We start from the raw sequence: 16,908 nt of genomic DNA, 5'->3' as shown, positions 1-16,908 counted from the left end.
AATAGAATGTAAATTTTTGTAGGTAGGACTTTTAATCTATTTTATTAATTTCAGTATGCCTAGCTCTATGATCCAGAGAAGGCAATGGCACCCCACTCCAGTACTCTTGCCTGGAAAATCCCATGGATGGAGGAGCCTGGTAGGCTGCAGTCCATGGGGTCAATGAGGGTCAGATATGATGAGCAACTTCACTCTCACTTTTCACTTTCATGCACTGGAGAAGGAAATGGCAACCCACTCCAGTGTTCTTGCCTGGAGAATCCCAGGGATGGGGGAGCCTGGTGGGCTGCTGTCTATGGGTTCGCACAGAGTTGGAAGCAACGCAGCAGCAGCAGCAGCAGCAGCTCTATGATTGGAGAAGGCAATCACACCCCACTCTAGTACTCTTGCTTGGAAAATCCCATGGACAGAGGAGCCTGGTAGGCTGCAGTCCATGGGGTCGCAAAGAGTCAGACACGACTGAGCAAATTCACTTTCACTTTTCACTTTCCTACACTGGAAAAGGAAATGGCAACCCACTCCACTGTTCTTGCCTGGAGAATCCAAGGGATGGGGGAGCCGGGTGGGCTGCCGTCTATGGGTTCACACATAGTTGGACACAACTGAAGTGACTTAGCAGCAGCAGCAGCAGCTCTATGATGTATAATACTGGGCATTTTGCACATACTCAATAGTTGTGAAATTAGTTATCAATATATATATTCTAAAGGGAAACCATTAAAAGAAAGTCAATGTAAAATAGAACTAAAATGCCCAGAAATCATCATAGTAAAAGCACTCTATAAATTCAAATTTCTATATCTTAAAACATTTAAAAAGGGATTTTTCTACAACCTTGAAAAATTAAACATGTATCACAGGAAGTAAAACACTTCTTTTACTTTATGATATATGCTTCCCTTATATAGGGCTTGGACTAATAACATTTTAAAACGGGATTTGGCCAAAAGCACAACATGAATCTACTAAATTCTGACTGATAACAAATGAGCAACTTTAATTCAAAATTTAATTAAATAATTTAATGCCAATGATGTTCCTGGTGAGAAGTTAAGCATATTCTGCCATAAACAAAATATAAGATTATGGAGGGTCCTGTCATTAATAAACAATCCTGGAGGAAAAATAATATATATTGAGGACAACCAGAGAATAAGAGAACTTTCTGTCTAATAACCTGTCAAATGCAATGTCTTACATAACACTTTTTTAACAGAGGAACAGTGGCTATGCTGATTAAAAACAGAGAACAAAACTATTTAATATATAGCAGAAAACAGGAAGGCTGAGCACAAAGAATTGATGTTTTATAACTGTGGTGCTGGAAAAGACTCTTGAGGGTTCCATGGACAGCAAGGAGATCCAATCAATCAATCCTAAAGAAAATCAACCCTGAACATTCATTGGAAGGACTGACGCTGAAGCTGAATCTTCAATACTCTGTCCATCTGACATGAAGAGCCAACTCACTGAAAACGATCCTGATGCGGGGAAAGACTGAGGGCAAGAGGAGAAGGAGACGGCAGAGGATGAGATGGCATGACCAACTCAATGGACAAGATCTTGTCCATTGAGTTGTCTTGTCCATTGAGTTGGTCATGCCATCTCATCCTCTGAAGGCTAGTCAAAAATGATGCTGTGAAAGTGCTGCACTCAATACGCCAGCAAATTTAGAAAACTCAGCAGTGGCCACAGGATGGAAGAGGTCAGTTTTCATTCCAATCCCAAAGAAAGGCAATACCAAAGAATGCTCAGACTATCACATAACTGTACTCATCTCACATGTTAGCAAAGTAATGCTTAAAATTCTCCAAGCCAGGCTTCAACAGTATATGAACCGTGAACTTCCAGATGTTCAAGCAGGATTTAGGAGAGGCAGAGGAACCAGACCAAATTGAGAAAATCCAATGGATCATCAGAAAAGCAAGAAAGTTCCAGAAAAACATCTACTTCTGTTTTATTGACAATGCCAAAGCCTTTGCCTGTGTGGATCACAACAAACTGTGGAAAATTCTTCAAGAGATGGGAATACCAGACCACGTTACCTGCCTCTTGAGAAATCTGTATGCAGGTCAGGAAGCAACAGTTAGAACTGGACATGGAACAACGGACTGGTTCCAAATAGGAAAAGGAGTATGTCAAGTCTGTATTTTGTCACCCTGCTTATTTAATTTATAGGTAGAGTACATCATGAGAAATGCTGGGCTGGATAAAGCACAAGCTGGAATCAAGATTGCCAGGAGAATAACCTGGCAATATCAATATCCTAATAATCAGTATCAATAACCTTAGATATGCAGATGACATCACTCTTATGGCAGAAAGTGAAGAAGAACTAAAGAGCCTCTTGATGAAAGTGAAAGAGGAGAGTGAAACAGTTGGCTTAAATCTCAACATTCAGAAAACCAAGATCATGGCATCTGGTCCCATCATTTCATGGCAAATAGATGGGGAAACAGTGGAAACAGTGAGAGACTTTATTTTGGGGGTCCAAAATCACTGTAGATGGTGACTGCAGCCATGAAATTAAAAGATGCTTGCTCCTTGGAAGAGGAACTTTTCTTGGAAGAAAAGTTATAACCAACCTAGACAGCATATTAAAAAGCAGAGACATTATTTTGCCAACAAAGGTCCGTCTAGTCAAGGCTATAGTTTTTCCAGTAGTCATGTATGGATGTGAGAGTTGGACTATAAAGAAAGCTGAGGGCCGAAGAATTGACACTTTTGAATCGTGGAGTTGGAGAAGACTCTTGAGAGTCCCTTGGACAGCAAAGAGATTCAACCAGTCTATCCTAAAGGAAATCAGTCCTGAATATTCACTGGAAGGACTGATGCTGAAGCTGAAACTCTAATACTTTGGTCACCTAATACAAAGACTGACTCACTGGAAAAGATCCTGATGCTGGGAAAGACTGAAGGCGGGAGGAGGAAGGGATGACAGAGGATGAGACGGTTGGATGGCATCACTGACTCAATGGGCATGAGTCTGAGTAAACTCTGCAAGTTGGTGATAGACAGGGAGGCCTGGCATGCTGCCGTCCATGGGGTCACAAAGAGTCGGACGTGACTGAGTGAGTGAACTGAACTGAGTGAAGGACAGGGAAGCATGGCAGACTGCAGTCCATGGGGTTGCAGAGCCAGGCAGGACTTAGCGACTGAACAACAGAAAACAGGAAAAGTAATATAATATGAATATATTTTATAGATAATGATCTCAGATTAGAAACACAAATGTACATATGTTGCGCAGTACTCTGTGATGGAGGTACTATCTGAGGGGGACCTGAAGGACAGACAAGGTTATTGATTAGAGAAGAGGAATCAAGAAGTCCATGAAAGAACCAGCATATACGAAACAAGAAAAAAGGGAACCTTAAATGGGTCACTCAATTATAACAGTTGTAATATTCATGACATACAAATAATACATACCTTCCTCTTCTCCATCCATTGGTGATCACATTTGAACCACTACCAAACTGACTTAACATATGCTCACCAATGTTACGTGTACATTATATAAATGTTCTCTTCCATATCCCATAAACATGGTCTAAATTCTTTAAGGACAGAGACTAATTAGTCCTTGAACTGTTTTTATGGTACGATTAAATAAATGAAGTACATTAAGGTTTTACTACAAAGTCCTGGAAGTTAAGGGAAATATCCTTAAGTTTTTCAAGACTCAGTTTCCTCAGCTTTATGATAAAGGGATTGAAAAAAAATGATAGCTCAAGATTTCACGATACTCATATCAATATTAATTAAAACGTGGGCTAATATTCTTAGTTTTCTAGTATATTAAAGAATTTAAAAGTTTTTTTAAAGGATATAAATATCCTGTTAAGAAAAAATCTGCAAGCAATAAATGCTGGAGAGGGTGTGGAGAGAAGGGAACCCTCCTACACTGTTGGTGGGAATGCAAACTAGTACAGCCACTATGGAGAACAGTGTGGAGATTCCTTAAAAAATTGCAAATAGAAATGCCTTATGACCCAGCAATCCCACTGTTGGGCATACACACAGAGGAAACCAGAATTGAAAGAAACACATGTACCCCAATGTTCATCGCAGCACTGTTTATAATAGCCAGGACATGGAAACAACCTAGATGTCCATCAGTAGATGAATGGATAAGAAAGCTGTGGTACATATACACAATGGAGTATTACTCAGCCATTAAAAAGAATACATTTGAATCAGTTCTGATGAGATGGATGAAACTGGAGCCAATTATACAGAGTGAAGTGAGCCAGAAAGAAAAACACCAATACAGTATACTAACACATATATATGGAATTTAGGAAGATGGCAATGATGACCCTGTATGCAGGACAGCAAAAAAGACACAGATGTGTATAGCGGACTTTTGGACTCAGAGGGAGAGGGAGAGGGTGTGATGATTTGGGAGAATGGCATTGAAACATGTATAATATCATGTAAGAATCGAAATGCCAGTCTATGTCTGATGCAGGATATGACACGCTTGGGGCTGACGCGCGGGGATGACCCAGAGAGATGTTGTGGGGAGGGGGGTGGGAGGGGGGTTCATGTTTGGGAACGCATGTACACCTGTGGTGGATTCATGTCAATCTATGCCAAAACCAATACAGAATTGTAAAGTAAAAATTAAAAATAAATAAATAAATTTAAAAAAAAAAATAAAAAATAAAAAAATAAAAAAATAAAAGAATAAGAAACATCTGTATCCTGAGGATGAACACAACTGGGAGAGTCTGAAATACTGGTGTGTAATTTTTACTGGGAACAGAAAAAGAAAGTCTCCACAAGACATGAGAGTGCATCTCAGGGAGTATTTGGTAACTTTTAATCAAAACACATTTTATATTTTTGTTTACTTAGGAAAATCTCTTTTTTTAGTTCCTGACTTCAACAGCTGTTTTCCAAATGATAAATTTCTCTTTACCAGTCTGAAAATGGTCTTGGAAGGTCATACTATCTTGTATATGTATCTGAATTTAACTATGCATGGGGAAAATCTTCGAATAGAGGTGAATAATAATTCATTTTCAATTTCTCTAAAAGTAGAAATTCTAAATATAGGACTTTTTTAAATGAAGAAAACCAAAAATTTCTCTGAAAAGGCACCAGCAATTTTCCTGAGGTAGAAAACTATACTGAAAATACTGAAAAGATCAAAGAAAAATTTCACACCTCCAGGATGTCCCTTGTAAGACAAGACCCTTGGGACCTCAGTTTGAAGAGATTATAGACCCCAAAAAGTTCTCCTCGATGCTCTTTTGATCCTTGAACTGCTTCAAAATATCGCTTGGCATTTTCACTTCCAACCACCACACAGTGAAGTTGCTATAACAGAAAAAACACAAGATATTTTTGAAGTGTTTGCTCCAACAATGTGTCAGAATTTCCTGGCATTCCCTATATATACACAGCTTTAGCTCGAGCAGGCAGAATCTCCGTAGGGAGGAAATTTTATTTTAATTTCCCTGGCAGATGTTGCCATTATGGTGAAATAATCTGTCCAGTCTTATTAAAGAACAAAATCTTACATTTCCTATTTTATCTGTTTTCTAACAACTGACTCAAGATCATCTCTCTATGGCCTAGCCACTTGATGTAAAATGTAAAAGGCACACATTTGAAAACACTTTTCTCCTGTCTAGACTCTTACTTCAATAGAAACTACTAAAACTGGAAGAAATCCCTACATCACCAAAGTTAAATTATAATCTAAAGTAGTTATACAATAACCACGTTGGTATCAAACTAATTGTGGCCATGGTTACACTGTCAACTAACAGCAAAAATCCAACCATTTTTTAGAGACACTGCATCCCTGAAACAACAGTGAATTCAGCAAGAACACTGACATAGAACCCTTAAGGACATATACCACTTTAGCATCAACTTAATGTCTCCTAACTGATTAGATATTTTACTGTATATAACTAAATACACTTTGATTAACCCCATGTATACTCTACCATTTCTTAAAAGAAACAAAGAGGGAAAATTAACCTCAATCTATTGCTGACGGAAGGATCAGTAAGGAGGGATACTTGGTGATTTTCACCAGACTGATTTGTACTATCAGTTCAGTTCAGTCTCTCTGTCGTGTCCTACTCTTTGCGAGCCTGTGAACTGCGCCTGCCAGGCACTATAATTCATTGTTTTAGGGGCTTCCTTGGTGGCTCAGTGTAAAGAATTCACCTGCCAAGGTAGGAGATGCGGGTTTGACCCCTGAATTAGAAGTTCCCCTGGAGAAGGAAACAGCAACCCAACTCCAGTATTCTTGGTATTCCCTGGTGGCTCAGACAGTAAAGAATCTGCCTGCAATGTAGGAGACCTGGGTTTGACCCTTGGCTTGGGAAGATCCCGTGGAGAAGGGAGTAACTATCCATTCTAGCCAGCATCCTTGGAGCTTCCCCAGCGGCTCAGTGGTGAAGAATTCACCTGCTGATGCAGGAGATACAGAAGGCTCAGGTCTGATCCCTGGGTCGGGAAGATCCCCAGGAGGAGGAAATGGCAACTGACTCCAGTACTCTTGCCTGGAGAATTCCATGGACAGAGGAACCTGGCCAGCTACAGTCTATGGAGTCACAAAGAGTCGGACATAACTTGGCAACTGAACAACAACCACCAGTATTCTTGCCTGAGAAATCCCATGCACAGAGGAACCCGGTGGGCTAGAGCCCAGCAGGTCGTAAAAGAGCCAGAGACTTAACGACAACAGCAAAAGCTGCTTTAGGCAACTAAAATTATTCTTACTAATAGAGGCTTCTATTTATTGGATGTATGTGCAGCATTTTTATATTCTCATTTAATTCCTACAATCCTATACTATCTTCTCCCTTCTAAAAATAAAAGAACTTAAATTTAGAGAAATCAAGTGTCTTTCTCACAGCTGCCCCACTAGGAAGCATCATTTGTAGAATTTATACCTGCATTTGGCTGAACACAAAATTTATACTTGTATCAATTTCTCATCGCCAGATGTCCCTCTTAAAACAAGACCCTTGGGACGTAAATTTGAATAAGTTATGGATCAATACACTGATTTGATTAGTTTTATATGTGTCCCCAAAACACAGGTTATAGTCCTGGAAATACATAATCACAACAGCAACTGATTTACTTGATGGACCGGTTACTGATGATTTTACCCTTGCTACTGACACTTCCTTAAACACTTCCGTAAAGTCTGTGTTGTAAGACTGTTGTAATTTGTAGGCATTCATCTGAATCTCTGTCTCCTACCAAAGCTTTATCACAAAATTTATAAAAGACACATTATTTTGTACTTAAAATTTACGTTTTCCAAAGTGGCCCAAGTAAAACTGAAGGCCAGATGCATCCATCTCTAGGGTAACTATAACAAAACCATTGTTACAAATCAAGAGAGTAAGGGGAAAAATATCAGTATTTGGAAAATGTAGTTTCTAGCTTAAGAAAAAACTCATGCAAGACTATGAAATGCTTAAATTTCTTCACAATATACAAGATATGCAAGAAGTAAAAATGGACTATTCACCGTGTTAAAGAGTACATGACCCCATCCTCCATCTTCAAGGCCAGTAATGAGGCATCTTCACATCATTCTCTCTGACCCTCTGTTTCCGTCGTTATGTTGCCACCTTCTTTCCTTTTTCTGACCCTACTGCTACCCCCTCCCTTTATAAGGACCCTTGTGATTACACTGGGCCCACCCACATAATCCAGGTGTTTTCAGGGAATTAGGATTCGGTATATGTGGAGGACCATTACTCAGCCCACCACAGTAAGGAGGTGCAATAAGCATGATGACAGCTTACCAAAATGAGACAGAAGCCCCCTTGAAGGGGTTCTCACTGGTAAAAAAAATGAGTCTGAACATAAAAACAATTCATGATATTCAGTGTGTTCCTAAAATTTGTTACGAAAATACTAGCCCATGAGTCCACACAGATTAAATCAATGGAAGAGAAAGGAAAGCTCTCTTTTTGGTAGAATGCCAACAAATACAAAAGAAGTAATAATAAATAGAAAAATCACCATCTGACAAACCATCACAGTGGTAGCTGATTCAGGCAGGAATCACCAATGAACACTAAAGCTGATGAGGAACAGGGTACAGTTGTCCCTCAGCCCTTCGTATGGTTCCAGGACCCCCATGTATATCAGAACCATGCATGCTCAAGCTGCTTTTATGAAATGGCATCGTATCTGCATATAAGCTAAGCATTACCTTCCTATATGCTTTAAATCATCTCTAGATTACCTATAACACCCAATACAATAAAAACTCTGTGTGCTATGCTGTGCTGTGCTTAGTCGCTCAGTCGTGTCTGAGTCTTTGCAACTCCACGGACTGTAGCCTGGCAGGCTCCTGTGTCCATGGGGATTCTCCAGGCAAGAATACTGGAGTGGGTTGTCATGCCCTCCTTCAGGTATCTTCCCAACCCAGGGATCGAACCCAGGTCTCCCGCACTGCAGGTGGATTCTTTACCATCTGAGCCACCAGGGAAGCTCAAGAATACTGGAGTGGGTAGCCCATCCCTGCTCCAGGGGATCTTCCTGGCCCAGGAATCAAACCGGGGTCTGCTGCATTGCAGGCAGATTCTTTACCAGCTGAGCTACTAGGGAAGCCCAAACTCTGTATAAATACATGTAAATACAATGGACAGGGAAGCCTGGTGCAGTCCATGGGGTCGCAAAGAGTCGGACACAACTGAGCAACTAAACTGAACTGAACAACATATATGCTATGCAAATAGCTAGCACAAGTGTCACTTTAATCCACAGTTGTTTGAACCTGTGAAAGAAGAACCATGGAAACAGAGGGCTGACTATATTGGCATGGTCTCTGATGATCTTCTCATAATATATATATCAACTTACAAATGAAAAAAGTGGTGAGTCTGCAGTGGAGAAAGCTGGTAGACACAAACTTGACAGATGATCAAGATTAGTATCACTGGCGGGTCAGGTCATCTAGGCACTGGGTGCCTTCTTTCAATGCGATCAGAAGAGCACAGCACTCTTTCTGTGCCATTCTTGTGAAATCTGCTTGTCTTGAGTTAGGACATGAGGGGACAGCAAATGGACATGCTGAGAGAAAGTATACACAAGGAATGGCTTTACTTTTTAAAACTGTCAAGGTCATGAAAGACCAGGAAAGCCTGAGTAACTTAAGGTTGAAGAAAACTTAGGAGACACAAAGAGAAATGTAATTATGATCCTGGATTGGATTCCAAGCCAGAAGGAGAAAGGAGACGTTGCCAGGAAAGCTGATGAAATCTGCATGGGTTCTATGAATTATAAGGTAATGCTATAAGTGTTAGTTTCTTGATTTGGATACCTACATTTTTGAGAAGAGAGTAGGGGATGAAGGAGAAGTAAGCAGCAGAAAAATATGTAAAACTGAGTGTTTATAATGCATAAAGCTATTTTTATATGTACATATAAACAGAGAAATACAGAGAATGTAGAGGTGATAAGTTTACAACTTGCAAATGGTTCAGAAAAAGAATAAAGATCATGGCCGAGTGAGAGAAAGAAAAAGCAAATGTGGTAAAATGTTAACAACTGGAGAAGTTGGGTGAACTTAATTGGGAGTTCTCTGTGCTGTTCTTGCAACTCTTTTGTAAATACATATTTACTTCTAAATAAATTACATTTTTGTGAAAGATGAATTTCTGAACGTCAAACTAGATTATATGCAATGCTCCAAACCAGAAGGAGCACAGTCATTGTATCATTGTATAAGTGTTTTCTTTTAAGTATAAAATACCTGAAGACTTTTATCGTAAACAAATGTAAACAAAAACATCAAAGGGCAAGTCTCCCTGAACAATACAGATTATCCCTTATCAGTCTAACCAACACTGTAATATTTAGGTTTATCCTTCCTAGAGATTTTTCAATGCAGTTAGAGCTATTTTTATATACATAAAATTTTATGTATATTTATGTAAATTTTTATATACATAAATAGTTTTATAAACCAACACAATTGGTACACATGTTCTGCAAGTTACTTTAAATGTCTTAAAGATTGTGTCACATAGGAACATTTGCTCTACAATCTTCTAAAAAATTTTTTGCTGTTCCAAGGTATTCCATAATGTGGTATATCAGAATTTATGTTATTCTGTTACTGTTGTACATTTAGGCTGTTCTTTTTTTCCATTTTTCAAATAAATACTAACAATTCTGAACAGAAATACTTGTCATTCTTCACTGTGCATATGTAAGAATATTTCTACAAGGTCAATATGGAGAAAGTGCATTTAAAAATGCTGTTAAATTAACTTTTAAAATAAGTGCTCAATGTATTCCAAAATCACTAAATGAGCATCTCTTTAAAAGTATCTTCACCAATAATGAACAACATTAATCTCCCCAGCTCCCTAAAAAATACCCCACAGAACAAAAAGTCTTTTGCAGAACATGCAGAACGCAATCTTATTTTTTTATTTCTTGATTATAAGTGTGGTTAAGCATCTTTTCATATGCATTATGTATACATTAGTATTTTTTCTCTACTAAAATGTCTAATCATAGTCTTTTTATTGATTTGTAGGAGTTCTTTATATATTATAGATGCTAATCCTTTGTTTATTTATGGCAAATATTTCCTCCTGTCTGTCCTTTAATTTGGCTTGTACTTCCTTTGTCATATAGAAGTTTTATATAATAATGTAGTCAAATTTACAACATTTGCCTTAGAGGCTGCATCAGTTTCCAAAGGCTGCTGTAACAAAGTACCATAAACCACGTGGTATAAAACAACAGAAATTTATTCTCTCTCAGTTCTGGAGGCTCAGTCTGAAATCAAGATATTGGCAGGGCCGTACTCTCTCTGAAAGTTCTAAGGGAAGGAAAATACTTCCTTCCTTTTTCCTAGTTTCTGGTAGTTGCTGGCAATCCTATGCATTCCTTGGTTCACAGCTTCATCATGCCAGTCTCACATGGCACCCTCCTTCTGTGTTTGTCTGCATCCAAATTTCGCTTTTGAAAGAATATCAGTCATACCAGAATTAGGGCCCACCCTAATAGAGTATATTGGAGAAGGAAATGACAACACACTCCAGTGTTCTTGTCCAGAGAATCCCAGGGACGGGGGAGCCTGGTGGGCTGCTGTCTATAGGGTCACACAGAGCCAGACACGACTGAGGTGATTTAGCAGCAGCTGCAGCAGCTAATAGAGTATAACATCATTTAACTTGACTACATCAGCAAAGACCTTACTTCCAAATAAGATCCCATTCACAGCTACCAGAGGTTATGGACTTCACCATATTTTTTATTCATTTTTTTGTGGCGTGGGAGTCGGGGGGGCACAATTCAACTTCTAACAGAGGCTTTGTTAAAGATTTTTACGTTTATGTTCATGAGACATATTTGTCTATAATTTTCTGTTCTTTTAATGTCTTTGCCAATTTTGGCTTCAGTATTCTTCTATCTTTCTAAAGTAGGCTGGAATTGTTCCCTTCTCTGTTCTCAAGAAGAATATTAAATATTTGGTATAGTTCACCACTGAAAGAAAAGTTTCTACCACTGTGGAAAACTTTTGAATTAAAAATTCATTCATTTTCTCTGATAATACAGCTATAATTTCCCCTCATTTTAAGTTACTGCTCCTAGATATCCAATACTGCTAATAACAATTAGATATCTACCTAATTCTAGTACTTTTATAATTTTTTTTTCCTCTCCATAAAGTTTATCTCTGGGTATTTTAAGGATTTATCTTTTTATCCTTGGTATTTTACAACTATAAAAAGACAATCTAAGTGTGGATCTATTCTCATTTATCCTATTTAGCACTTAGTAGGCTCACATAATCTGTGGACTCTTTTATTTTCTACTACTTAAAAGTTCCATCCTTTATTTGGGGCTTCTTTCTTCTGTTAACTTCTTCAACTATAAGACTGACACTGGAATTCCTAGATCTAACCTTCATTCCTCCTAACTGTTCTTATATGTATTCTATCTCTGTCTTTTTGCTCTGTAATCTAGAACTATGTGGCTCGTTCTTTTAGATGAAACTTTGCTCTTTGATATTCAGCCTATTGCTGGAGTTTTTCATTTTCTGGATCTCTACTGCATTCTTTTGTAGTAGTCTTTTCTTATTTCCAGGATCCTACAACCTCACTTACCTTTTGAATATTTATAGTTTAAAAAAAAATCTTCTACTCTTTTCTATTATTTTTGTTTTCTCTGATGTTATTTTTTCAGTGCCTATAATAGTTCCTAGGGGATTCCCAGGTAGAACAGTGATAAGGAACCTGCCTGCCAGTGCAGGAGATACCAGAGACATGGGTTTAGTCTCTGGGTTGGGAAGATCCCCTGGAGGAAGAAATGACAGTCCACTCCAGAATTCTTGCCTGAAAAATTCCATGGAGAGAGGAGTCTGGCAGGCTACAATCCATGGGGTTGAAGAGAGTCAAACACAACTGAGCACACACGCACATATTAGTTCCTGTATCTCTTGTAACAAATTATATAAACTTGATGGCTTAGAACAATAGAAATTTATTCTCTTACAGGAGGCTATAAGACTGATAGCAGTATCACTGGAATAAAATCAAATTTTGCAGAGCCATGTTCTCTTCACAAGCTCTAGAGTAGGATCCATTCCTTGCCTCTTTTCACTTCTGGTGGCTGTCAACATTCCTTAGTTTGTGGCTGCTGCTGCTGCTAAGTCGCTTCAGTCGTGTCCAACTCTGTGTGACCCCACAGATAGCAGCCCACCAGGCTCTACCGTCCCTGGGATTCTCCAGGCAAGAACACTGGAGTGGGTTGCCATTTCCTTCTCCAGTGCATGAAAGTGAACAGTGAAAATGAAGTCGCTTAGTCATGTCTGACTCTTCGAGACCCCATGGACTGCAGCCTACCAGGCTCCTCTGTCCATGGGATTTTCCAGGCAAGAGTAGGAGTGGGTTGCCATTGCCTTCTCCTAGTTTGTGACTGCTGCTACTGCTGCTAAGTCGCTTCAGTTGTGTCTGACTCTGTGTGACCCCACAGACGGCAGTCCACCAGGCTCCCCCGTCCCTGGGATTCATCAGGCAAGAACACTGGAGTGGGTTGCCATTTCCTTCTCCAGTGCATGAAAGTGAACAGTGAAAGTGAAGTCACTCAGTCATGTCCAACTCTTTGAGACCCCATGGACTGCAGCCTACCAGGCTCCTCCGTCCATGGAATTTTCTAGGCAAGAGTACTGGAGTGGGTTGCCATTGCCTTCTAGTTTGTGACTACCTAGTTCTAGTCTCTGCCTCTGTGGTACACTGCCTTCTCTTCTGTCTGTGTCAGATTTCCCTTTGCTTCTTATTTATAAGTCACGACTTAGGGCCCACCTGAACAATCAAGGCTAATCTTCCCATCTCAAAAAATCCTTAATCACATCTGCAAAGATCCTTTTTTCCATATAAAGTAACATTTACAGGTTCCAGAGATTAGGACCTAGTATCTCTGAAGGATACTTTCATAGTGTTTTTATTTTCCAAAACTGTTCCATACTAACTATTTGGTGGGGAGGGTGTTTCATCTGACTTCAAATATCTTACATGCTCATCTAGGCCAACTGCAATAATTATTTAAAGCAGAGAGCAGGTGGAGTGGTTTGCAGGCATTTATTATTTTGGACTTTCTTCTCTATTTCAGCAAAAATTTGGAGCTTTACTTCTTTCCTTCCAGTACTTCTATGTTTTGTTCCTAGTTGAGAGCAAACATTTCCATTGGCTGCAGTTTGGTACAATGGGGGAAAGATCATGTTAGATTATTAATAATACCCCAAAGAGGGGGCATTATACTTAACCCAAGGCTCCTTTCTTTTTTTAGTATCTATGACTCTACATTTGGAATATTCATAAGTTGCACCTACCTTTTCCAGTAATCTTCTCATGACTGATTTCTTCCTTCAATCTGATCTCAGCTGCCCTTTGTCTTTCAGGGTTTCTTATCATTTCTAGCCCACAGAGAGAACTCTTTTGCTTTCCAACATTTTTATAGGTTTTTTTTTAAACATCATTTTAGATTCTCTTCCCGCCCCAAGAGATTTGAGAACACTTGTGAGGCTAGAGTGTGTTTGTCATTTGCACCCTTGGTTCAAAATCCAATCAATCTTTTAAGTCACATTTATGCCATTTCTCACATAATGGCCATCTTATCTTTATTTGTGTCTACCAAGTTGTATGGCTGAATGTTCCCTAATGTTTATTTTAATAAGCAATTAGATCATACAAACTTTTGAAAACTTTAATTACTTTCATGGTCTGAAGACTTTTTTATTACTTATTATTATGTAACAGGCCAAATAGGCAAAAGGAAATAATAGGATTGAGAAAAGAGTCTTACTTGTGACAAGTCAAAGATAGTATTTTAAAGAGTTGCTCCAAGGATGCAAAAAATAATATTCTACTTTTTCCCAAGATTACTTAAATATGTCTGAAAAGATAATTTTCAGGCATTGTGCTCTACCAAAGAACAAAAAGATTACAAGTTTCTTACAGAGCTAAATGCTTTAAGAAAAATAAAAATTTCTGTGTTCAATTCTACTTTTAGAATTAAGAAAAAAATAGCATAAATTTAAGGTTGGATCATTCTTAGGTTAACTACCACCACATGTGGCAGATGTTTGCTCTTAAACAGATTCCAACTAAATATATAGGGAGTAATTCAAATTTAACATTTATAATTAAACTTGAACCTCATTCCAGATCTTCTCAAGTGGGCAGTTATAGACTAAATAAACTTTGTTTAGAGGCATAAATGGAGCAGTAATTGATACCCTAAGGATATCACAGAGTTAATGCAATTTTAGATGAATATTAAAAACACCAGCACAGTAGTTACTGCACTTGAGTTCTGTTCCTATGATTCCATTTATTGGGGCATCCTGGGCCCTGGTTTCATTATATACAACCTGAAACATGTGTATTAGATATCTCTATGGTATTCCTCTCCAGTCTTCCTCATGGCATATACAGAAAATGGTAATATGTGAATGTCTACTCTGAGAGGAGGCTACTCAAGGATGGAACCTGGCTTAGGTAACCTTGCTGTCCAGAGAGCGCAGGCTGTCTGGGTGCACCGGTACCACATCTGTGGCATACACTTAGCTGTGACCTTGCTACTCAAACTGTGGTCTGTAGACTAGCAGTGCTAGCACTTCCGGGAGTTTGTTAAAAATGCAGAATCTTGGGCTCTACCCAGTACTACTAAATGAGAATCTGTATTTTAAAGATCCCAAGATGATTTTGTGTGTACAGTAAAGCATTGCTGGAAGAAAATTTCAGCTCTGAAATTCAATGAAGCTAAGAATTAGTTTTATAGAAGTGTATTCTAGAGTATATTCCATCATCTTATTAAATTCATTAGTATAGCTAGAATAAAATAAAAATATATTTGTATAAAATTTATTATTAATTTCTTAAAACTGACAAATATTAACTTTTAAATAGAAAAAGGGAAATACATTCACCTGCTTGTATACTTGTCGTAAGTACATGATCTCCTCCACAGTTCCCAAGGATATCAGCCTAAGCACTTTGACATCTCTGCACTGCCCGATCCTATATGCTCTGCAGAAAAATAAAAACAAAAGGCGACCAAGATCAAGTGAAACAACTTCAAGTTCAGGAGGCAGCTTTATGGATATAAAAATGAAACATTACTAAAATTTTAATTGAAAAAAAATCTTATGTTTAGGTATGTGCTGTGCTTTGTGCTTGGTCACTCAATCGTGTCCGACTCTTTGCAATCCCATGAATTGCAGCCCGCCAGGCTCCTCTGTCCATGTTTAGATAGGCTGTATTATTTAATAATAATGTAAAAACAGAAATTCATATAAAAAGGAGTAGAAAACATATACATATCAACTTCATTTCTGATATAAACATCACTTTCTACTGTGCAAAACTTTCCCTAAATTCAGATTTTTCTTTTATGGCAGTCTTAAGCTTATGAAGCACTCCATTTATATAAAACCTCTCAAAAACGCAAACTAATCCATAGTGACAGTAAGCAGATCAGTGGTTGCTTGGGGATAGGGGCCTCAGGAGAGGAAAGAGGGATGGATTACAAAGTGGCACAAAGAAAATTTGAAGGGTGATGGATATGTTTGCAATTTTGATTGTGGTTATAGCTTCATGCTATATTCTTACATCAAGACTTATCAACTGTACACTTGAAATATGTGTAGTTTATTGTATGTTAATTATACTTCAATGAAACTGTTAAAAAAAAACAACAACCCTGAAGGAAAGCAGTTAATCAACTGGCAAGCCTACAGAAATGCAGATTTATACCCTTCATCTACTGAGATTTCCACACAGGCTGTCTGACTGGATCACTCAGTTGATTAGCACCCCAGGTGTTTTGATACGGACTGCAGTGCTAATTAAAACTCTAACCTGACTCACCAAACTGGTTAACTGCAGGTACAATCCCTGTAGCTTCCCCCAGGTGGAGGTTTTATTGGATGTTCTGAATGAGATCACCTGCTTCTAAATACCTGTTACAGTCACGGGGGGTCATGGGCAAGGCCATACTGCCTCATGCTTGAAAATGTTATAAATTGGGGTAAATTTAATTTTGACCTTATAAAGTCATACTATGTTGTTATATCTGGTGTTTCCTCTGCCTCCTTTGCCCATTCCTCCTCCCAGAGAAGGGCTTTTACTAGAGGACATACTGGGGTACTGAAAATCTTGCATTCCCAGAAAAGAATGAGTGCTCTTGTGACACAGCAAAGCCAGATAAGTTACTGCATTGTCACTTGCATCCTGCAGCCTGGATAGAGAGGGGCTCATAATCCCTTTCTCTCCCACAAGGCATTTGGGTCTAAGGATAAATACAAATGGATCTAAGGAAATGTCCTTTGGTGTAAGTCAACTGTTTGCTGAATGACAGACTGTGTTAGAATATTTACTCTTACAGATAAAG

The 16,908-nt window shown here is 38.6% G+C and overlaps 1 protein-coding gene across 2 annotated transcripts in view; it reads right to left on the bottom strand.

The window, feature by feature from the left end:
- ERCC6L2 (ERCC excision repair 6 like 2) overlaps positions 1-16,908 on the bottom strand; it is a 151,092-nt gene that overhangs the window by 47,149 nt on the left and 87,035 nt on the right. For both annotated transcript variants that reach the window (XM_040245234.1, XM_040245244.1), the window contains exons 13-14: positions 15,446-15,545; positions 5,176-5,328 (exon numbers count right to left, since the gene is read on the bottom strand). In XM_040245234.1, the coding sequence (XP_040101168.1) occupies positions 5,176-5,328; positions 15,446-15,545 (253 nt within the window). The remainder of the gene's footprint in view (positions 1-5,175; positions 5,329-15,445; positions 15,546-16,908) is intronic.

The sequence above is a fragment of the Oryx dammah genome, unplaced genomic scaffold, assembly GCF_014754425.2.
Source record: "Oryx dammah isolate SB20612 unplaced genomic scaffold, SCBI_Odam_1.1 HiC_scaffold_1, whole genome shotgun sequence".
Lineage (NCBI taxonomy): Eukaryota > Metazoa > Chordata > Mammalia > Artiodactyla > Bovidae > Oryx > Oryx dammah.
Note: the sequence above shows the minus strand (reverse complement) of the source record. Positions and strands in the feature narration are given on the sequence as shown.